Source organism: Chaetura pelagica, unplaced genomic scaffold, assembly GCF_000747805.2.
Source record: "Chaetura pelagica isolate M959 unplaced genomic scaffold, ChaPel_1.0 scaffold455, whole genome shotgun sequence".
In the NCBI taxonomy this organism is placed as follows: Eukaryota; Metazoa; Chordata; class Aves; order Apodiformes; family Apodidae; genus Chaetura; species Chaetura pelagica.
In genome coordinates this window covers 2524241-2547513 of record NW_009953483.1, presented here as the reverse complement: position 1 = coordinate 2547513, position 23273 = coordinate 2524241, and the positions used below count along the sequence as shown (strand labels likewise).

Here is a 23273-nt window from a genome sequence, read left to right as displayed (position 1 = left end):
ACAAAGTCTAATGTCTGCATGGCATATTTGATAGATTTCAGTCAAAAGATGATGTAATCAGTTCTTTTGCAAGGCAGAGGTGTAGGGTTTCAGTAGTAGATTATTGCATCGAGCCTAAAATGTTACATATGGTCTGTGACTTACGCTTTATATACAGGTACAAGCTCAAATAGGAATCATCCAAGCACTCTGCGTTCTCTTAATAGAGGGATAAGCAAATGGAATGAGTATGCACATATATGCATATATGTTAGTGAAGAGAATATATAATGCAACTGGGATTTTTTAGATACTTTAAAGGTTATTTGATACTAGATTTAGTGCAAAAGGATCTGCGTTCCCTCTGGCATCCAATGCAATATGGACTTCTTTTTATAAAACGTGTCTGTTCTTATGGCTGTGCACATGTCCTGCCTTGGTGTAGTTGTGTCCAGCACTGTAGTCTGTATGTTATGAAGCCATAGAGCTTTTCCACAAATATTTTTTGCAAGTGGGTAGCATTTCTAGTTAAACAGAATTTTCAATTTTTTTGTGGGGACACAGTCTAATTATTTTTTTTTGTCTAATCTGGATTAGATTGTGCAGCTTTCATTTGTCCTGGTGAATACTCATAACTCTTAGTCCTTGGATGTGAGTGTGCTGGCACTGGTGCTAGAAAGAATTGCCTAAACCAGCCTCATGGAAAAAAAAAAAGGAAAATGATGAAGTACAGGAAACAATGCATGATCCTGTAGATAATTAGCAGTGTAGTTTTTGGAGAAGAAAGAAACCCTCTGCATGGTGTCATAAGAGAAGCTGGCATTCAAAAGGAACTTGAGGTTCCATATTAACACACATATTAAATGTCCTGTTAGATTTATGGCACAGGATTTCATCCATCATATTTCCAAAGAACTGTTCTGCTGCTTTTTAGCTTCTATAAAAAGTGAAAGATCCCAGGACACAAAACCCATGGAATTGTCGTAACTGCAGCCTTTCCTGCCAAGGGAAGGGCAGGAGGAATGCTGGGCACACAGCATACTTGTGTGAGGCAGTGTGGGATATTTGCTAGAGGAAGCTGGTGAAGGGATGTGATTTGTTTGGCTATGAAGAGATGTGTAGGTATTCCTTTGCTTAAGGATAATTGTGTTTTCACTTGTAATTGTACGTGTTGTCTAATAAAACCTGTGGCTGTTGTGCTATGGATATTTTGTGAAGCCTGTTAGAAGTGTCTGGTGCTGTTAGAGATTTTTTTTCCTCTGGAGGAAAAAGGGAGACGTAGTAATTTAGTACTCTAGCAATTAAAAAAGTTCTTTCTTTCTTGTTTTTCTTTCCAATATTTTAATTTAGGTGGGTTCTCATCATCTAAGGCTTAACAGAGGTTTGGAAGCTAATGCTCCTGCCTTTGACAGGTAAGCTTCATTCCACTTCAGCAGTAGCACAGCAGCTTGGCATTTAACCAAGATTCCACAACTTTATGCCTTCCTAGTAAATCCTGAGAGATGTGAAACATCTTTCAGATGATGTAGCCAATCCCCCAAGTGTTGTGAATTGTTAAGTAGGTTTACTTTATTAACTTATTTTTGTGCATTTCCCTTTCTCTTTTCAATGGTAATAGAATTAATTTGTTCTTCTGTTGTGATTCTGTAAAAGCTAAGAGATAGAGTGGTATGCAAAAGGAAGGTCTGTGTAGCCCTTTGTGAGCCAACAAATGTGAGTGTATACTTGAGGTACACAGAATATGTGTTCTTTACCACTGTAACCCAGGTAACTGAAAAGTAAACACTGTTTCCTCTCTAATCTGGATTTGTTTTACTGCTATACAAAAGTGTTATATTCTATGATGGGTGTTGTATGATGCTGTCAGGCTGATGCTTTTCTACTTTGCCCAATGGCTGGCTGCTTCTAAACCTTTGTAAACTGTTAATACTCTGTTTGTCAGCTGGAAACTGTAAAAAAATCCATACATTATCTTAATTCTCTTGAATGTCTGACTATGATGTGCTATCCTTTAAAGGCAGACTCCCGTGGATATCAGTGGGGACATTGAATGGCACATGAAGGATTTGGCCTGTGGGAAATTGTCAACTTGTAAATGCCAGATCATGTGATTAATTTCTGTTTTGATTTGGTTTTGACAAATCAGAGGTTATGTTGATTTTGGGTAAGGCCTCTTAATTCCTTGATTTCATTTACTGCAACTGTTGGCAAACATGGCATTAGGGACTGTTAATAGATTTGCAGCACTGAAGACCCCAAACAAGCATTAGAATTTAAAAGGACTATGCACCATAGCAGTTCTTGCTCCAAAGGGTATTGGCCTATATTCTCCAAGCTTTTTCAGGCTCTTAAAACCTACTAGATCCAAATGTGCATTTGAGACTCAGGGTCTTGTGGTCATCTAATACCATGATAACTTGCCCTGCCAGTGTCCCTGAAGCTCTATCTTAGAGGTATGCATTCCACAGAAGAGATAATTCATATATGAAGAAAATAGTAACTTATTCAGCATCCTCTTGTGCTGCCCAAGAAATGGAGAGTACCTTAGTAAGGAACAACTTCATAGCACCATTTAGCTCGGAGAATCTTTTCTCTCTGACCCTAAAGCAGACTGGTGAATAGCTTTCTTGTAAGAAATGTGAACATGAGGAACTTGCATTATTCCTTCTTTCCCCTTTCCCTTGTACACAGTAAAGCCCTTAGGTTAGATGAAGTTAGTTATCTCTCTGCTTACAGATCTGCAAAAGGCAGCCGTTTGAAAATGGGCAAGGAATAAGTGACTGCTTATACAGAATGACACGCTGAAACTTAACAACCTGCTACTGCTTTTCTGAGAGTGTTAGAGTGGATTTAGCCTGTTACATTTTCCCATTTGATAGGTCAACATCTTGAAAAGGCACTGTGAAAAGTGAATGGTAATCTTGTTAGTGGATCTTTTTCATCCCATCTCCTTGAGAAATCCTGGTGTAGCTCTGCTTACAGTACTCAGGCAGGTGACCTGAGCTTCAGCAGTTTTCTTGGAAGGAAGCAACATGGGCAGAGAAGCAGGATCTTGATGCCGGGATAAGAGGGGTGCAGATCTGTGGGAAGAATTGGTGTGCAGAGAACTAGATGCAGAATCAGAAACATAAATAGCACCAGAAAATATATTTAGCCATGTTTCTTGAAGGCCGTGCTGGTATCCTTTCCCTCCCTTCCCTCTACCACCCCCACCCCCCATGGTTTTCTGTGTGGCTTCTTTCTGCTTATAAGGTGTGAAGGTGCATGGCAAAAGATGTGTGCTTAATGTTTTTCTAACACTTTGCCTTTGCATATCACTTTGCAGCATGTAATAGCTTTTCGTTTGTGAGAGTGTTTCTTTTCTTTTCTTGTCTACTTCTATCTAGCTTCCTCTTAAATACTACTTCACTGTTGTTAAGTACAGATGGAAGATGGCTTTAAGATCCAGTTGTTTTTTGATGAGCCAGCACAGCTCCTGTAGCACATGCATGCAAACTTGAAAAAAAGTGTTGTGGGGAGAACAGGTGCCTCTGCATCTGGCTAAAAGCTCTTGACTTGAGAATCTCTAAAATGTCAGGCGAGATTGGTGATATATGCCCAAAACCCCCACCACTTTATATTGGTCCTATTTTGTGTTTTTCTTGAAGAATCCAGGCTAAAAGGACCTTTGGTCTAATCCAGTATGGCAGTTCTTATGATTACTAACCTTCCTGCTTAGTTTAATTACGTCAAAAGTGAATGTCTTGCTGGTGCTGTAGCTTAGAGACATTTGAACCCTGTCACCTATGATGTGTGTGCTTGTGCCTCTCTGGCCTTGGCACTGGAGTCCTAGGCCCCACTGCTGCTGCTGACTCTTTGTAGGCTTAGCCCTGCAAAATGCTGGGCAATTCCCATGGAAGTGTAATATGTTTTCCTCTCTCCTTGTCTTTCCTGTGTAGTTCCCAGGCTGACGGCCAAGGGGTGGGAGCAGACAAAGGGCAAGATTCAAGCTAACAGTGACAGAAAAGATCTGGGGCCTGTTTCCTAAGATGCTTCTTTTTTTAAGTTCAGTACAAAATACTGTGTCCATTAATTGCTTACTTTCACCATCTGTACTTTAATCATTGATTGCAAAGAAATGGAGGAAGATGTCTATAGCTGCTGTGGCTGAGACTTTCTGCTGGATGGAACAACCAATGATCTCTACTTCTGCATTTTGAAAAAGGTAGTAGGCAATATAAGATGGGTTTGTTCAGTACCTATTATGGTTTGCTTTATGTAGGCATATGATGCTTCTGAAAGAGCAGTATGGAAAACAAGTGATCGTTAACCTGTTGGGAAGCAAAGGAGGGGAAGAGGTGCTCAACAGAGCTTTTAAGGTAAAAACAATGATTTATTTTATTTTTTTTGTTTAACCCTGATTTCCCCTGATCCTCTGTGTTCTTTTGTTTTCCCTCTGACCCAGAAGCTGATGAATAGTATAGCTAAAGAAATTGTTATCTCTTAACTAGATGTTATGTACTGAAAGAATGGTGGTCATGGTTTAATTTCTAGCACTGCCTTCCTGCTTATTTCTTCACACATTTATGCATATTCTCTTTAACCAGACTTTTTTCTTAAAGGCTCTAATTTTCATATGAGTGGTTCACATTTGCAAAAATGAGTCGTAGTCAGCTTTGTCATATCATGTGGTCACCAATGCTGTCAGGTGCTCATGGAATTGCCAGAACTGCTTGGAGGCTGGACCTGGAGCCCAAGAGAGCTGTCTTCCTCTGATTGTAGTGGGAAATAGCTATCTTGCACTGATTGTGGTGGCAGTTGGCTGTCTGAGCAGCAGATGACAGTCTGGTGCCTGAAGAGAGAAGTTTTTCTGGCCTTTATACTGTCTCTAGGCACAACTAACAACTGAAAGTGTCTGGGTTGTGCTTGCAGGATGTTGGGCATCGTAGAAATAAAGCTGTGCTGAGTTCTACTGCAGTGTTCTCAAGGCCAGATTTTTAAAACCAATGTGTGCTTGAAACTGCAGATTGGCACTGAGTGGGATTTCCAGCAAGTGCATAGCTGCCTGAATCTGGCTGGAATCTGCTTCCTGAGTGCCTGTTGCTTTAGAAATCTGACATAAATACTTTGGAGTATATCTTCCTAGGAATAATACAGAGAATGGTTTAAGCACACATAGCCTGCAGTAAGTGTTATGTATCATTGGTACAGAATGATAAAACAGTTCTGAGTTCAAATGTTTACTGTGTGAAACGAAGCAAAATTAAAATTGTAGTTAAATAATGGTTCCTGATTTGTTTCCCTCTCTGTTGGAAAAATGTGCTGAAGACAAAGAGTGTCTTGAGATTTTTGGTAGTTTTCCTGTGGGACGATTTCCTTCCAAAAGAGCTGGGGGTGACTATCAGCTTCCACAGTGGAAAGTGACACAGTGTAAGTCTCCCCCTGTACAGAATATGGCCAAAGAACACAATGATGTCTAAAGCTTGCAAGGCAATCAGGAAGGTATAGAAGTGAAGTCTTGTCCTAGATGCTGTTTTCAGCTTCTTACTGAATTTCTGCATGGCACAGATAAGCCTTTATAATATCTTGATTTCTCTATCTTTAAAATAGTTTTTATAGGGGTTTTTTTTGCAAAAACATTGAAATTTAGGAATAAGAGATGTCTCCTTGCAAAATGCACAAATAACTAATGAGGATACAAATCAGACTTTCTATGTTAATTTAATATTGGTATTTTATCAAATGCTTGCATTCTTGAAGACAGTGTTCTGGCCAGTATCATACAAACAGAGATTAAGTCAGAAGTAGGGCATCTCTAGGATAAGGACATTGCATTTAGTAATTTATTTTGAATAAAGATCTGCTTTAATTGCTGAACTTTATTAATGTTTAAAAATAAATTATGAAAACAGTCTGTTAGCTGAAAGAATTTAGATTGGCAGCATTGGAAATAGAAGTTTTGTACCCGTTGAAAACAACCACTTCTTGGTGGTTTCTTTACCTTTGCAAAAAAAAAATGTAGTAATTTTTACTTTGATGATTTTAAAGGGCTTGAACAAAAAAGAAAGAAATTCATAGGGGAATGATTCTCCTTTTCTGTAGTTTATTTTGTTTTCTCCATCTTTGCTTTGCTTGTATTCCTTCTTCTTCTCCCAAGTCTTGCTGCAATCTTAGTAATTCTTATCAGAGTTGTTTCAAAATATTATTGTAATTGCATCTGTTAGGTTCCCTTGATCAGAATGTAATTGTTACCATAAAAAAAAAAATGTAGTAATTTTTACTTTGATGATTTTAAAGGGCTTGAACAAAAAAGAAAGAAATTCATAGGGGAATGATTCTCCTTTTCTGTAGTTTATTTTGTTTTCTCCATCTTTGCTTTGCTTGTATTCCTTCTTCTTCTCCCAAGTCTTGCTGCAATCTTAGTAATTCTTATCAGAGTTGTTTCAAAATATTATTGTAATTGCATCTGTTAGGTTCCCTTGATCAGAATGTAATTGTTACCATTCATTAATGCAACAAAGGAAAAATTGCAAATGAGCAGCTTGCCTGAATCAGCTGTTTACAGACCAAAAATCAATACTGCTCACAGTAACGCTGTAAGAGATGTCATTATGGTTGCAGTAGAAGCAAGTCTGTAGTGTGCAGTTACGGATACTCTGGCAATGATTTACACAAGGGCAGTGGGTACATGCCATCCTCAAGTGCATTACTAGTGCCAGCAGCTGTGAAGGCTAATTGAGGTGTCAACAACAGAGGAGCAGATACCAAGTGTTTTGGTTTTTGTAACAACGTAATGAAATATATTTTGCGCTTCTCTCTGCAGGCATCATGCAAAGCCTTTAGGTTTGTTTCTGGGAGAAAGGCTTAATGCCTTGCTTGATACAATTATACTGGTGTAACTGCTGCATGTACACTTTTAATGTAATCTCAGAATTGTTTTGTTCAGTTTGTGTCACAATCTAAGTGGAGAGAAGCAGCTGTCTTTTGGGATGAGAATAGGAGGGAAGGGAATAGACCAAGGCTTGCACAGTTAGACTTAATGTAACAGTTCTCTCTGGCTTTCTCGTGGAAAGTAGGATGTATTATTGTCATACCTTAATGATACCTTAATGAAACTTGCGGTGATTACGGAAATGTGTGTGAGGTCACGCAAGTTGGAGATGAAATAGTGAGGCTGTTTGTGCTTCTTCTTTCACTTTTGCGGTTGACCATAAACATTTTACAGTATGTTTACTGGGACGCTTGCTTCCTCCCCAAGCAATCTCTACCTAAATTTAGGGCCACATTTTCCCATGTTTCAGCACTTCAGGAATGGTTAAAAAATACACCCATGCAGTGTTACGGTCTTCTAGTTTAAGCAGTTCTGGTCACTGTGGTTCTGAGCCTGCCCAGACCATCACTGTTGCTGCACAGCATCATGCACAGAGGGTGCAGCCTGCTGCTGCTACAGAGCTGCCACTAGCCAAGGTGCAGATAGCAGGGATTCTGAGGTATATTTGACATGACAGTTTGAGTTCCCCCGCAGAAAAATTGAGGTCTAACAATCCAGTTTATTTTTGGAAAGAAAAATCCAGTTTTTATTTTTGTGTACCTCAGTTGCTTGTTTCATGCCTGGCCTTTCAGAAGAATGTATCAACTTCTCAATATTAAAAATGTGATAAACAGGCAAAGTTTAGCAGTGGTAAAAGCATGCTGGTATCAGTCCTTACACTGTGGCTTGAGCAGGATTTGTTTTCCTTAATTCTCTTTCTAAGTAGAAACTGCTGTGGGCCTCTTCCCATGCGGCAGACACTCCCATGATAAACTTCGACTACCATCAGTTTGCAAAAGGTGGGAAAACTGAGAAACTGGAAAATTTGCTAAGGCCTCAGCTGCAGTTGCACTGGGAAGACTTCGGGATCTTCACAAAGGGCGAGAATGTAAGTTCACGGTGAGTGTCCCTGCCTCTCTGTCCTGGCCTAGCCAGACACCACCTGTCCTGGCCTTCCCAGATTTCTTGCTGTGTTTGGACCATGAGCATAAATGAATATATTGAAATAAAATTTTGAAGCAAAGTGTAGTCTTGGTGGTAAATGGATTCTTTAGCTTAACTGCATCTCTTTTGTTTGAAATCTGGAAAATAACCAGTGCATGGATTTGCTAATACAGCGTTGCAAACATAGTCAAGTAATGAGACATGTTAATGGAATACATTGTGCACAATGTGCTTGCACTGTCAAAATGTGGGTGGGTATATTCAGACAGAACATTTTATTATTTTGTTTAATCAATTAACAATTACATTTTATTTTAAACATACTCTTTTTTTCCTCCTTCCTCGTGTTTGTTTTTTACCAAAGTCTGCAGACAGGTACTTTTCGAATGAATTGTTTGGACTGCCTGGATCGCACTAATAGCGTACAGTCCTTCATTGCACTGGAGGTGAGTTGTCAGAGGATCTTTTGTGGACACCTGTACTGCATACATGGTCTGTTCCATGGGGGAAAACAGGATGGAGGGAGTAAGCCTCAGTGATACAAGTCTGTCTTGCCAGTTCTGTGATGCAGAATGGTGCTGGCTGAAATACATAAGCTGGGATAAAAAGCAGAAACACATTTAAGAACAATGTTGTTGTTGTTCTTTCTCCTTCTGCACCTAATCCAGATCCTGCTTGCCCAATTAGAGAGCCTTGGGTTGAACTCTAAATCTATAATTGAGCGCTTTGTGGAATCCTACAAAGTGATGTGGACTCTCAATGGTCATAATCTCAGCAGAGTTTTTACTGGCAGTCGTGCACTTGAGGGCAAGCACAAGGTAAAGAAAAATGGCAAAACTGTTTATTGATGCATAAAGAGAGATGTCTGATTTACTCTTCAGTGTCACTTGCACTGACGATTACGGTCCGGTGTAGGTTGGGAAGCTGAAGGATGGAGCCCGCTCTGTCTCTCGCACCATTCAGTCAAATTTCTTTGATGTGGTAAAACAGGAGGCCATTGAGTTGCTGCTCGTGGGTGACTTCTTCAGTGAGGAATATGCAGACAAAGGCAAGATGCTAATGGACCACACTGCACTGCTGGGTAAGGCCAGTGTAAATCTTTTGCTTTGCTTTTGTGTCTGTTTTTAGCTTCCAGATATAGGCAATTGCACCCTTTCAGGAAATAAATAAGCTACTTCTGCACAAATGTATTATTTACAAAGCTGCTTTCAAGTGACCATAGAACAACTCCATGTGTTTTAATTCCACTGTGCTTATTTTTCATATTTTGTTTTGGACTTCTGAGTACGTTTGTCTGTTGTTTGATTATGATCTCCTATGACAGTTTAGAGGAGTTGGACCAGAGTGAAAGATTTTAAGGCAATTTTCGCGGTCTGATCCTGTCTGCATTTTTCTTGAGGAAGTCTCCTGACTGCACATTTTTTTATCTCGTTATTTTTGACCCACTCTTTGCCCATGCTTTTAGCCATTTGGATATTTAAAGGCATATTTTTCTTGTTAAGTTGGTTCATTCCCTGCTTTACTCCAGGGCCCTGATAGTCCACAACACACAATTTTTTTTTCACCCATATAGAGTAAACCAGCCTACCTCTCTCTGAGAAGATGCTTGTGTGCAAAGTACAGGATAATTTTACCCACAAGCAGTATCGGGTTCTCTGTTCTAGAGAAGTAGTGGATTTTAACAGGATAGATGTGAACCATTCAGCACCACTTCAGTCCTCAGGCTGTTCCCTAACACAGACCACAAGGAAAATGCAGATACTTTCTGTGTCTGACTGCCAGTACAACTCAGGTAGCTAAAGATTAAGGTTACCTTAGTTGCTCACAGGAAAAACAAAAACAAAAACAAAAAACCCCAGCATACTACTGATCTTCTGTATGCATTAAAAATACATGAATTTGGCAGTTTCCTGTCAAGAATTCTGACCACAGTGCTAGTTTTGGTCTGATGTGAGGCTCTGTCCTGCTCTCTACTCTTTTCCCCATACTCTAAACTTCTTAGGGCTTCAATTTAAGTCATAACTTACAACATGCTTGATCACTAAGCTGAGAAGATTAAGGGAGGAAAAATAACTTGTTTGCTTATTACTTCAAGAAGTGCAGCAAAATATTTTGAAAGTGAGAGACCAGCCTTTCACAAGCTTTCAAAGGGGGCCTGGTTTCTGGAAGAGAAATTGCTGTTGTCAACCCCAATTATCTTGTAGTTGTTGCCATTCTCACTGGAGTGAGCTTTTCTGGTGCTGCTGCTAGGGTAGCATAATTGTTTCTGGGTGGCTGTGTTCACTGCTGTCTGTATGCTTTCTGTCTTTTTACAGAGCATTCTTCTTTTACACACCCTCTTTTTCCCCTTTTCTGCCAGTAACCCCAAGTATTTTGAAGGCCATGTCAGAGCGTCAGTTTGAATTCACAAGCTTCAAGCGTGTTCGCATCGCCACGGGCACCTGGAACGTGAACGGGGGGAAGCAGTTTCGAAGCAACATCCTCGGGACCAGCGAGCTGACAGACTGGCTGCTGGATTCTCCCAAGCTCTCTGGAGTTTCTGAATTTCAAGGTAAGACTTGAGAGTCAAAATGTGTAAGTAGTATTTGCTGGCACCTGTAGATACAGTGAGTTGGGACACAAGATTTGACCAAGTGTTCCTTTCAAAGGTAGTGCATCTTGGAGGGCATTTTCTTGCAGTTCCTCAGGCTGTATTCAGCTCTATGTAGACTTGTGCTGCCTCCTTGAAGCAGTGGAATGGTGCTTGAAGGGCTCCTGACAGTCAGAGCTACTCCTGAATCTATGGCAGGTGACTCTGTTTTGACCCTCAGCTGATCAGAAGTCAGAGGTCTCTTTCATGCCAATGTGGGGTGTATCTGCCTACTCTACCATATTTCATTTTCTTCTTCCATATTTCTGTTCTTTGTTCTTCATTGTGAGTGGAGGCTACATGTTCAGGTACCTTCAGAATGTCTCCTTGGTCTTTTATCTGGAGCTAAACATGTCTGTACAATCTGGACATTGGAAAATGAGATTGTCTGGAAATGTTACTATCAAAGCCTTCAGAGGAAAAGATTTATTTGTTGAGGGCAATTCCCGTTTTTTTAGGAGCATAGAAAGCTCTTGTGCTTGTGGCTTGCCTAAACTGGCTGCTGAATTTCTTATTTACAGAACAAGGTCAGTTACTGTAAATGATTTATAGATTTTACTAAGGGAAACAAAGTGTGATGTCATTTTAAAATAGAGTGGTTGCAAAACTGTGGCAAACCCTGTGTTTTAATTGTTACAGTGGAACATACAGCTTCCTGTAGGCCTCACAGAGATAGTCCTGTGCCTAACCTTGAAGCTCAGGAGTGAATTCCTCAAATTCTTGGCTACTTACACAAGCTGTCTGTTTGAACCCTTAGTGCTTGAGTGCATAGATAAGTGTTTAGGTGCAGACAGCTGTACTCTGAGCAACTTAGGTGGGTGATTGGTCCAGGCTCTTTCAGAAGCAGATTAGATCTGTTAGCACATGACTATGCCCATGATACTGAAATTCATTGAGAGCCTGTTGTGTGTTAGCTTAGCCAGGCCTTCCCCTCAGAGAACCAGAAGAGAAGGACTAAACAGTACAGGCAGCCATAAGGTGATAAGTCTGAGCAGCTTCTGGAAGGCAGCAGAGTTAAACGAATGGGCAAAACTAGGCTATGACCATGCAAATATCTGTGTTCATGGTAATGTCAGTGCAGGGCTTACACAAATGGGTAAGTGTTCAAAGACAAATGTCCAAGATTATTAATGGGAAATACACATGGCAGTGCCTGTCACGTTAAGCCAGTATAGGAGGCTAGCTGTCATGTGCTAGTTTCACCCTTGTGTCTAAAGAGGGTTGCTAAAATTTTTGCTTTCCATTCTTCTTTTCTGAGACAGGTCTGATTTGGTTTCTATGGTTGTCTACTATTTAGGTCTTTGTGTTGAACTAAATTCCAGTTTAAAAAAATAAAAATCCCTTTAGGCAATGAACAGACCTTATGGACCAATAGGTGTGCTTCACACCATTGTATAAGAGCATTTGATCTTTGCTGTGTTACCAGGACAATATCCACTGGCCTGGGACAGGGAAGGGAGACTCACTGTACTTTAGTTTGAGCTAAGTTCACCTTCAATGTGAGTGATCTAAAAAGGACTTGGAAGAAAGAAGAAAAGAAGACACTTGGAAGGGTTCCTTAAAGCAGTAGATAAATCTACTAAAGGCATAGAGAGGGAAGGAATATACTGGTGTATGGACAGTAAATTCACATCAGAATCAGTGTCAAAAACGAAAAAGAAAAGCATGTTGGGTAAAATGACAAGAGGATGAAAAATGGTGTGCAGTGCTGTGTTGTGGCTTTAGTGATGAGTGAGGGGAGGGAGACTGAAGTTTGAATATTTTCTCATCATAAGGTTGCTACGATATAATGCTCAGGTTTGCACTGCTTCCTGCAAGGGAAGCAGAGGCCAACTGGTGGGATAAAAGCAGGAAAAAAAATCAGAGGTGCTGCAGGGATTGTTTTGTGAGATTAAATTAAAGGAGCTATGAATATGTATAGCTTGGCAGGGGATACACAGGGTAGAACTACAGGAATGATCTCTGACAGAAATTAGAAAACAAGTCATTAGAAGAAACTACAAAATAGTAACTCCTGTATGATTTTTCCCTCTTGCCAACAGATGATGAGAACTGCCCTCCTGATATATTTGCAGTGGGATTTGAAGAAATGGTTGAATTAAGTGCAGGGAATATCGTGAATGCCAGGTAGGTAAAACAAACAACAAACCCAAAATAACAAAAAAACCAAAATCTCAAAACACAATCAAGCAAACAAAAAGCCTCAAAAGAAACCAGCAAAACAGAAGCCTCCAGAGTTGTGTTTTGTGTATAGAATGCTTCCCTCCAAGTCTGTTGCTTGTAATTATAGCTGAAAATGTTTGCCATAACAAATGGCACTGAAAGTGCAAATGGTGTTGAAAGTGCTGTTTCGCTGTGAACTTCTGTATAGTAGAATACACTGTATTTTCTAAGTCTCTTAAGTCTCTGTGTTGGCAGAGAAGGATTAACATTGATTTAATAATTATTCTTAAACCACTAATGTTGGAAAAATGTGCTCAGTGACTACAAACATAACGAGCATTCATATAGGGATTCTAAAATAATGTCAATGTCTCTGTGGATAATTGTATTTCTGAAAACTACGGCTAGAGAAGGAGTTAAAGGCCTGAGCTTGGCTCATCAGCATGTAGGGTAGGCTGTAATTTATACCAGTCCTTTTGAATCTGAAGGAGAAACAGGGATGGACCCCTGAAGGTAATGTTTCCCGTGATGTGATTCATCAGGCTGGCCAGATAATTTTCTGTTTAGGGAATGACAAGTTACAGCAGCACTTAGCATGGCTGCTGGGCTGGCAGTATATCTGCATATATCAGTTGACTTTGGAGATAAGGAAACACTAGTTTTGCAGAAGTGAAGATGTATGTACCACCCACAGACCTTCAGCTAAGAACAGCCAACATCCATGGGTGGCCAGTCATCTCCCAGTCCAGAAAGATCCAAAGAAGATGTTTTCTGCACTGTGAGCACAACAGATCTTGCAAGTCATGAGATTGACATGGATTTTTATTTTCATGGTTATGATTAGTACAGTCTGCTTCTGGTTACCCCTAGTGAACGGGGATATCAAATGTCCTGTGAGCATGGATCTTTCTGAGCATAGTAGACAAAATCCCTGTCACGTCCAGAGGCAGGATAACCCTATTTTTGCACTGTGCCTGGGCTCATTGACCCTTCTAACTCAGAGACCTTCTTGTAAGCCAGGCCAGTCTCTGCCATACATACCTACAGCACATCTGGTTCTGGAGCCAGCATATGTACAGCCTAATGGATGTCTGTGAACCAGACACAGTTAATCTGTTGATTTTATTGACTGTACGTGGTTTGTTTTGATTCCATCAAATGATTTTATGTTTGTTACAGTACAACGAATAGAAAAATGTGGGGAGAGCAGCTTCAAAAAGCTATTTCCAGGACTCATCGCTACATTCAGCTGACATCAGCACAGCTTGTTGGTGTTTGTCTTTTCATCTTTGTACGACCCTATCATGTCCCTTTTATCAGGTAAAAACAGAACAAAACAAAAATCCAACCTGTGTCTTCAGTAACATCTGCTGTTGGAGTGTGGCCAGAGAGGGTAGGAGTGATTTTTTCAGCTTGGTAGAAATTATGCACACCTGAATTCCTATCTCTTCTCAGTTTCGGGGAGAGACATGTTTCCATATTTTTGCTGGTATGAGGAAATCACTAAATGTTTCTCTCAGTTTTTGATTTTTCACCTGCCTTACAAGAAATTTCGGTAATCCAGCAGGAAATGCAAGATTTAAATGTAGATCAGAACAGCACAGTGTCTCTGTTGCAGCTGTCAAAGTGCTAGGAATAACACATAGCACCTTGGACCTCAAGAGAAAAAGGACAGTTTGATTTTAGTGACTGATTTTCATCATTTAATGCTAATACACTGCTATGTGCTAGCTTAGTGCAATCAAACCTAGCCTGTATGCTTGTGCAGTTTTCCCTGTGTCTAGCAAAGGAAAACAAAAATGATCAGAAGTGCAAAAAAAAAAAAAAAATAGCCTGGGGGGGGATGATGTGTGTGTGCTTCTGTGCTTAGAGAAACTGAAGAGATTAGGACAGAAGTTAGAGAACAGAGAAATCAAATGTGAAAATAGCTGATGTTTCTACAACAGTGAAAGAACTGACGAAACAGAAGCACTTGAATGTACAGTGGGTTATCTCAACAAAGCCTTTGCCATGAGTGCAAGTCAGATAAATACCAGTCAGCAGCTGGGTAGGTGGGCAGCAGGAAGGGAGAACTTGGGGTGAAAAGACTGAACATGTGCTTCTTTTAGAGCACTTGGAACCCACCTTCTCATAAAAACATTGATTGTCCTTTTTTGCCTCCCTGAGGGTGTCTTTTCTAGAGGTTTTCTGCAGGCAGGAAAGGAGAAGAAAATAAAGGGGGGGGGGGGGTAAAGATAGAAAAGATGGGGGCAGGGATAGCAGATGAGAATGAAGAGAAGGTGAAAGAGAGTGCCTATAACATCTTGCATCACTGAGATCACAAATGCTTCCTTGACAATAATTGAAATAAGACCTTGTGGTTTTCCTCCTGCCCCTTGCTTAAGGCCAGTAATGTTCTATGTCAGATCTGCTTGACTTCTATTTGGAAATCAAAAATCTTCTCACTGGGAAGGACATGTATGGTGCTGGGATTGGTTACAACAATGATCTTATCATTTACTTATCTGATCAGATGGACATACTTAATTCTCATAGTAGACTGACTATCTGGGAGAAATTTTCCTGCAAGCAGGTGGTCTGCTTTGCCAAGCAAATCATCTTTCTTTAGTAAAGTGTATGCTAATCATGACATTGAAATACTATGTAATTAACAACATGGAAGACCTAAGCAATTTGTCATAAGTACAGAATTAATTTTAGGAATTAGGTATAAATACTGTATGTATGCTGTATCTAATAATCACTTATTTTATTGCATCTGATTTAACAAATTATGGGTTATGATCTGTTGCTCTTATAATTGATTGAAAAATCCAGCACCAACTGCAAAGTTGGGTTGCAACACATAGTTGCTAATTATATTAACTCTCTGAAAAACATATTCCGGCATGTTCAAAAGTAGAAGGAAACAGTTGTAAACTTAGTTATTGTCACTATTTCAAAGATCACACTGGAGGTAAACTTGAAAGATACATTGTGTAGAAATTCCCAGTATTCTAGAAATAATGTCTTGCTGGTCTGTTTGGGACCAGAAGAGGAGGAAAATACTTCCAAATAGTTTTATTTCTGTACTATTGCACTATACTTAATTTGAAGCATAAGTACATGAACGTCATCCAGAAACTAAAAGATGTGCTTAAAAGCAACAAGCTTTCTGGAGAGGAGAAGACATGGCTTTGTAAACTGGCTTTTCCAGTCTGACTATTTGCAGTTAACTGAATATTTGTCCCAGCAGCCCTTTACTCTCTTTTCTTTCTATTTTTTTTTTGTAAATACAGGGATGTAGCAATAGATACTGTGAAGACAGGAATGGGAGGAAAAGCTGGAAATAAAGGAGCAGTGAGCATTCGTTTTCAGTTCTATAGCACCAGTTTCTGCTTTATATGCAGTCACTTAACTGCTGGGCAGACTCAGGTGAAAGAGAGGAATGAAGATTATAAAGAAATCACACAGAAGCTCAGCTTCCCAATGGTAAGTGTATGCAAATTTATAGTAAAAACACTGAAGATAAAGGCTGTATCTCTATATTATGAAAGGTGATCTCAGGCTCTCTTTGATGACATGTCATCAAAGAAGTCATCTCAGTGCCATGGAGAATGGGCATGGAAGAAAGTGGTAAAGAAAACTCAAAAAAAAAATAAAATTAAAAAGGTAGTAAGTTTCACAGGAGACCAGATACCACCAAACAGAGCACTTGATTTACAAAAGTTCTGTGCCTTTCAAAAAAATAAAGATTCTGCAGAGCTTGAGAGGGCCTCATCTTTGAGCAGGTTTCTAGTTGATCTTTCAGAACAGTCCAACTTAACTGGCAAATCTGTAAGGCCCATGGAAAAGATCTTGGTGCCTGGTGTTAGAGCTGGAGAGCATGATATTGATAGCTCTCGCTGGCAGTAGTTGGTAGGGTTCCTAAAAGACCATCCGTGCCATTCAGTGCTTTAGCTTGTCCTGCCTGGGTACAAGATACCAGTTCTTGGTCACTTATGTTGTACCTTCTGTTCCCTTCATTTTGTCCTCATGAATGTGTCACTTTCAAGGAACTGCTGGTTTTTTTCAGAGTGTGGCAAGAAGGCACTATTGGTCTGAATTAATAGCTTTTTCCCTAAATTATGTCAAATCAATCACCTTAGTGTTTTATTTCACGCTTGTAGGTAACTCATGGGATTTGGTAGCAGTGCTTCTTTGCTTCCTTTAATGTTGGTTACTTTAATTTCCATAATGCTTTATTTTTCAGACCTCTAGGAGAGGTCCTAAACCAGGGAGATAATAGACCAGTTTGTGTATTCTGATTAGTCAGCAAAAAATGACATTTAGTTTGCAAAGCATAAAATTTTAACTTGCTGTTGTTTGCAAGGTTTAGAGGCTTGGCACATGCAGCATATCAAACAGTTGTTTCATGTAAGAACTAATGCTGATAGTCTGGATGTCCTGCATAGAATATCTGTTTCAAATGGCCATAAAGTTGTGCTTCTGGTAGTTTTTTCCTTCCTTATTTTATGTTCTATTTTATGTCTTTTACATTTACAATAGCTAGATACCTTGTGTGTATAGTACATATAAGGAGTGCCCTCTAGTGCTGTGACAGCCACAGCTCTGGAACATTTCCTTTACAAGTCTGGGTTTTAGAGGTTTATATGAAAGAAAAAAAGAAGAAGAAAAAAGACTGGTTAGAAAACAGAATGTTAAAGTTAGAACAGAAGTGAATTTTCATTGATGTTTTATTTCAGTACATTTACAAAACTATGACATGTACATAAGATCAAATTTGGAGCTTGTTCTTACTCAGGACCTTTGTTGCTGAAGGTGCTGTAGCACAAGAAGCCCATTTTTTGTTTTATTTATAATGTGTAAATATAAGTGTGTGAAATGTGTTAGGGTAACAAACATATATTTTTAATATTAATGATATCCAAACTGAATATTAAGCTGGGGTCCCAGCTTTTGACATGCCATCAGGCAACAGGGCTCAGAGACTGACACTTCTGTTTACAAAATTCAGCTCAGTGGGGTGCAGAAGACAGTGAGGCAACATTTCATTTCAGCACAGGATGGATTTTAACAAGTAGAATGTGGCGGGTAGGCCAGGTATTTAGTAACTCAAGAGAGATTGTGTTGTGCATTTAAAAGGTAGGTTTACGAATGTGATTTAACATTAACAGTCTTCTCTACCTCTAAATTAGGGGCGGAGCGTGTTCTCACATGATTATGTCTTCTGGTGTGGTGATTTTAACTATCGCATTGATCTAACATATGAGGAAGTCTTTTATTTTCTCAAACGTCAAGACTGGAAGACACTTCTGGAATTTGATCAACTACAACAGCAAAAATCCAGTGGAAAAGTAAGTGTATTGCATTTTCTTGAATACCTGCATGTTGGCTTGGTCTAATTCCTTGAGAGAGTGAAAAAGTTGCATTTTCAGACCCTTGTTTGTAGTACATGAATGTAGTATTTGTTTAAAAATCAGAATGTTGCTTGTTTTAAAGAAAGTTGATACGTCACAATGGCACCTGCCTCACTGTTAACTTAACCAAAGAGATGGTATTTCTTTTCATAGATTTTCAAAGACTTCCATGAAGGGACTATTAATTTTGGACCAACATATAAATATGACGTTGGCTCAGAGGCTTATGATACAAGTGACAAGTGCAGAACCCCAGCTTGGACTGACAGAGTGCTCTGGTGGAGAAAGAAACTGCCTTTCGAAAAAACAGGTGCGTGTAGGGTCTTTCCTCCTCTGTCTGGAAGCTGGTTTAGATTTCATCCAGAACACACACAAAGGGATTTAGTCTATTGAATGGTGAGGAAGGGAGTTAGTTAAGGGCTGAGAGGTGTCTTTAGATGTGTCCCATAGGCTTAGTCAAATTGCAGGCTTTACTCAAGAAGATGTTCTTTTGGCTTCAGTGGAATAACTTGCAGAGATATAGAGAGAGGCCTTTCTTCTTGAGCATGTGAAGAAAGGCTTCATGCTACAGATTGAAGAGGTGCCAGAAGCTCACTGAGGAATTGAAAACAGTCCAGCTGTAGCAATCTAGAAATTATTCTTCTGCTTTTCAACAGACTCATTAGTCCACATAAATTTCCCATATTGTAACAGCTAGATTGTTATAACTGTTGCCCTCAGTCAATGTCTAATCACTTGTCTGTAATTTCTTCATAATTCCTAGGAATATTTCTGCTAGCTTCTGGAGTTGGGCAAGATTCTGTTAAATAGGGCTTATTAAGTACTTTGAGATCATGAGTGGCCAGCATAACAGAAGGTCTGTTTTCACTTGTTATTCAAAACTTGCAATAACAAAATAAAAAGTATTTCTTTGCATGTCCAGGGACAGTTTTCACAGCCATTCTTTCAGTCTGCAGGAACATCTATCTCCCAATGTTTTTAAAATCTGAACAAATACGTATGAAAAGTGTAATTGCTGGAGAAGTAATTCAGTTTGTGTCTACAGATATAATTTTTCACTTGCCTAGGAGTTAGTGCTTGGAATCCAAGTCATATCATGAATACACTAAGTGTAAAAACTACAAAGCAAAACTAGGGCAATCGGAGCGTGCATGTTAATGTGATACAGAGTTATTCACTCTTATTTACGGAATGAAAAATAAAGTAAAATGATCTTAAATTGTTGTTAGAGATGTAACCTGGGAAAAGAAAAACTGTATGAGACATGATAAGGAAGCTAAAAGAGCCCTCTTTTGCTGGCTGTTTTAATTTTTGGAGAAAGAAAACCCTTCAGCATTTTCAGTGCATATTCTTTATTTTACATGACAAGGCTTGCTCTTGGGAAGACTTAAGCTGATGCAGTACACACAGAACATTGGACCTGTCTAGCTGCTCTGCAAGAGCCAAGGCAGGTTCCTTTCATTAGAGCTTGTAGGCCACCCACAGCTATCTCACGTGGGTATATAACTGACCCTTTGTCTGTTCACCCACCTTCCCAGCCCTGCAAAGGTTTTCCAATTAGTTCACTTGCAGAGCTCCTCTCCTTTACTGCTGGTGTCTCTCAGCTCTAATTCTTTTGCCTTGCTTTTTGCTGCTACAGGCTAGAGATATATTTGCATTCTGAGAAGAAAGTGTAGCCAGGAGTGGTTGGACAGAAATGCCATATTCTGTGTTAACTAATTTTCAACTCCGCTTAAAAGAGAGAGAGTTATCCATTAGCCCAAACAGTGACCTAAAAACATTCCTGTTACTGACAGCAATATAATACCTCACTGTAGCATAATGCCTGGAGCACTTGCTGTCACCTTAATGCATTGCAAAGGAAGTATTTGGAGGTTGGATTTCTATGGGTTTGCTTTCTGTTGTATCTTGAGTATTACTTCTCCAACCTTTGTGTATTGTTCAGATTTGCAGTGTATTTTGCAAGTGCAGTGTCTGTTTCTATGCCCAATAATGGGGCAGGAGGGAAAAAAAACACGTAATACGACTCTGTCAACCCAGATTGTACAGGAAACTGATTGGGTGACATTCAGGTTAAGCATCTTGCAAGTGTCTTATTCTAGTGATCAGCTGTCTCTGTTGCAGTCCGTATCCTTCCTGTACTTTTTTCTTAGTCTCTAACTGGCAAGTCTTTTAGGATACGAGCTCTTCTTTCAATGGTATATACAAGAACAAAATAACCCCACCTCCTACTAGGGTCTGTGAAGACATCCTAAAAAAATAGTTTGTAACAGTTAGTAAAACTAGCTCTGAGTGAGTTTTAAATAATTTTTTGTGCTTCATAGCTGGAGAGGTCAATCTTCTAGACAGTGACCTGAATGGTGAAACTAAAGTCAGGCACACCTGGACCCCTGGAGCCTTGATGTACTATGGGAGAGCGGAGCTGCAGGCATCTGACCACAGGTAAAGTCCTAAGCAAATAATCAGAGAAGGTGTCAATGTCATAGTTTTCCTGGTGTATCATGGCTTCAAGCTCCCCGTTTGTTGCTCACACTGCGTGCACTGGTATAGATGCACTTCAGATAAGCTAATGATTCCAACACCTTTTTTCCACTGTGGGCTCCATTTCCTACCAGACCCTATATGTCATATATGTCATATATAAAATATCATATTCCTACCAGACCTCTATATGTCATAACATACAGAGTTTAAACAATACACTGTTTGTTCTTCACACAGCTAGTTTCTTACCTGTCCTGCTGCTTGACATTGATGTTTATTTTATATAAGCATTTCTTATTGGGTGATGTTGATCTTAATTTTAAATAAGCATTTCACCTTTGTTTCATGTAGGCCAGTGTTAGCTATTGTAGAAGTGGAAGTTCAGGAAGTTAATCAAGCTGCCCGTGAGAGTGTTTTCCAGGAAGTGTCATCTTTCCAGGGACCTCTGGATGCCACAGTAGTGGTAAATCTGCTATCACCAACACCTGAAGAGAAAAATGATTTTCCTGAGGACTTGCGTACAGAGCTTATGCAAATCTTTGAGAATTATGGCACTATTGTTCTGGTCAGGTAAGACTGTGGTCTGAAACCTTTTAAAAAACACAGACTAGAAATTCCCTTTTTGTCCTGACATAATTAATTTTGTACTAGAAAGCAGTATCACAAAATCACAGGATGTTAGGGATTGAAAGGGACCTCTGGAGATCATCTAGTCCAACCCCCCTGCCAGAGCAGGATCACCTAGAGCACATCACACAGGAACTTGTCCAGGTGGGTTTTGAATGTGTCCAGGGAAGGAGACTCCACAACCTCTCTGGGCAGCCTGTTCCAGTGCTCTGTCAGTTTCACAGTGAAGAAGTTTTTCCTCATGTTGAGGTGGAACTCCCTGTGTTCTAGTTTGCATCCATTGCCCTATGTCCTATCACAGGGCATGACTGAAAAGAGATTGGCCCTTCCTTCTTGACACACATCCTTCAGATATTTATATGCATTATACTTTTACATTATACATTTATCTACAGTGTGCTGAATTCTTTTACTGCATGTTGAATTCTTTGTTAGAAATTGAATACCAGTGTTTGAAATATCTTTCACCTCTTCAACCTGTTAAAGAAATAGTCTTATCAGCTCTCTTGGCTGATGGGAGGAGAATTTTGTTCAGTACAGCACCATGAAGCAGAGGCTTTGATGTAAACCATCACCTTTAGGGTCAGGCCTCATTTCTGTGTATTGCTTCTGCTGGCAGGTCCTTGGGCCCTGCTTCAGTTCCTCTGAGGAGATCTGCTCCCTTCCAGCACTCCTCCACACTGACTAGGATTTGTTGTCTCTCCTTTGTTTTGGGGGAAGTTTTGCTTGTATTTGTTATAGTGAGTATGGAGTTGTGAGGAAAATAAAACTGAAACTAAATATTATAGCTGTACAAAACTGTCATGCTTGCCTTTAAGGCTTTTTATTCAATGATGAAGTAAAATGCACTGTCTTCTCTGCCTTTTTTTTACTAGGATCAGTGGAGGTCAAATGCTGGTGACATTTGCAGACAGCAAGTCAGCCCTTCGTGTTATGGATATAGATGGTGTCAAAGTAAGACTCTCTCAAGCCTATAATAATAATTGCGTAACATTTCTCAAAAGTGTTTCCTTTGTACGAGGTAGTTATGTTTCTAGTAGCATTACTTTAAAGAAACTTAGTGGTTGCAAAGTCCTTAGCTTTCACAGCTGCTGAGGTTTTTAATGCAGTATTTCAGTTTCAGGAGGGCAGGAGGTGGCTTTTCTTGGAGCTCCTAAGCAGTGCTTAGGATTTGGCCTCTGATATCACTGGAGAATACATGGACTCTGTCATTGTTCTGGCACTTGAAGCAGTTCTCCTGAGATTATGTGTGACTTTACACTGTTGCCAAAGCATCCTCATGATTGCAGCTTGGAGATTTTTTGTTCCTCTTGTGTATCAAATAAACTGCTTCTGCCAAGCAGGAACAACATGATTCATTGGCCTTTGTGGCAAACTCAGCGTTAGCAGTAGGTGTTTGCCTTCCCATCTCCTCTGCTCTTCCCTCCCACACACATACTCTACAATTCATCAACCCCCTCATTTATGCTAACAAAATTGTTTGTAGGACTGCACCATTTAACACTAAAGTAATGGATTTAACTCTCACTCTTCTTTCATATTTGGATTTTTATGTTTTAATTTGCATGATATAATTGATATAATTTATAGCACAAACTGAACACAGTTGTGTGTGCATAATGTGTGAAGGTGCTGGGAACCTGGGTCATGAACATCCCAAACTAATTTTGCTGCCAAAGTTACTGGCTTGGATATATCTCACCCCAAATGTCATCGAGCAACACACATAAGCAGCTGTGGTCCTAATCTGTTTAGTCACTTTCCATCTGTACCATTCATCTTATTTGGGATTTTCTGAGCAGAGAAGCTCTTTACAGATAGCAGCAGGTAGCAAACTCCTGTGTGTTTTAAAGCTACTGACTCAAAAATGGAACCCCCTCTCAATGTTATTACTATCACACTATCGTTTTGACGAGATATCATTTTTCACCTATTTCTCAAGTATTTCCCAAATGCAGTGCTTTTGAGCTGTGAAGCTAATTTTCTTTCAAGAATATTGTTACAGTCTGAAAACTTGGCTATGGGGATAGGAAGAGCG

The 23273-nt window shown here is 39.7% G+C and overlaps 1 protein-coding gene across 1 annotated transcript in view; it reads left to right on the top strand.

The window, feature by feature from the left end:
- SYNJ2 (synaptojanin 2) overlaps positions 1 to 23273 on the top strand; it is a 54739-nt gene that overhangs the window by 21131 nt on the left and 10335 nt on the right. Inside the window, exons 5-19 of the mRNA XM_009998538.1 lie at positions 1330 to 1391; positions 4241 to 4337; positions 7716 to 7888; positions 8298 to 8379; positions 8602 to 8751; positions 8849 to 9014; positions 10293 to 10484; positions 12605 to 12689; positions 13905 to 14045; positions 16004 to 16196; positions 17903 to 18061; positions 18278 to 18434; positions 20449 to 20566; positions 20960 to 21178; positions 22111 to 22189. Of these exons, the coding sequence (XP_009996840.1) occupies positions 1330 to 1391; positions 4241 to 4337; positions 7716 to 7888; positions 8298 to 8379; positions 8602 to 8751; positions 8849 to 9014; positions 10293 to 10484; positions 12605 to 12689; positions 13905 to 14045; positions 16004 to 16196; positions 17903 to 18061; positions 18278 to 18434; positions 20449 to 20566; positions 20960 to 21178; positions 22111 to 22189 (2073 nt within the window). The remainder of the gene's footprint in view (positions 1 to 1329; positions 1392 to 4240; positions 4338 to 7715; positions 7889 to 8297; positions 8380 to 8601; positions 8752 to 8848; positions 9015 to 10292; positions 10485 to 12604; positions 12690 to 13904; positions 14046 to 16003; positions 16197 to 17902; positions 18062 to 18277; positions 18435 to 20448; positions 20567 to 20959; positions 21179 to 22110; positions 22190 to 23273) is intronic.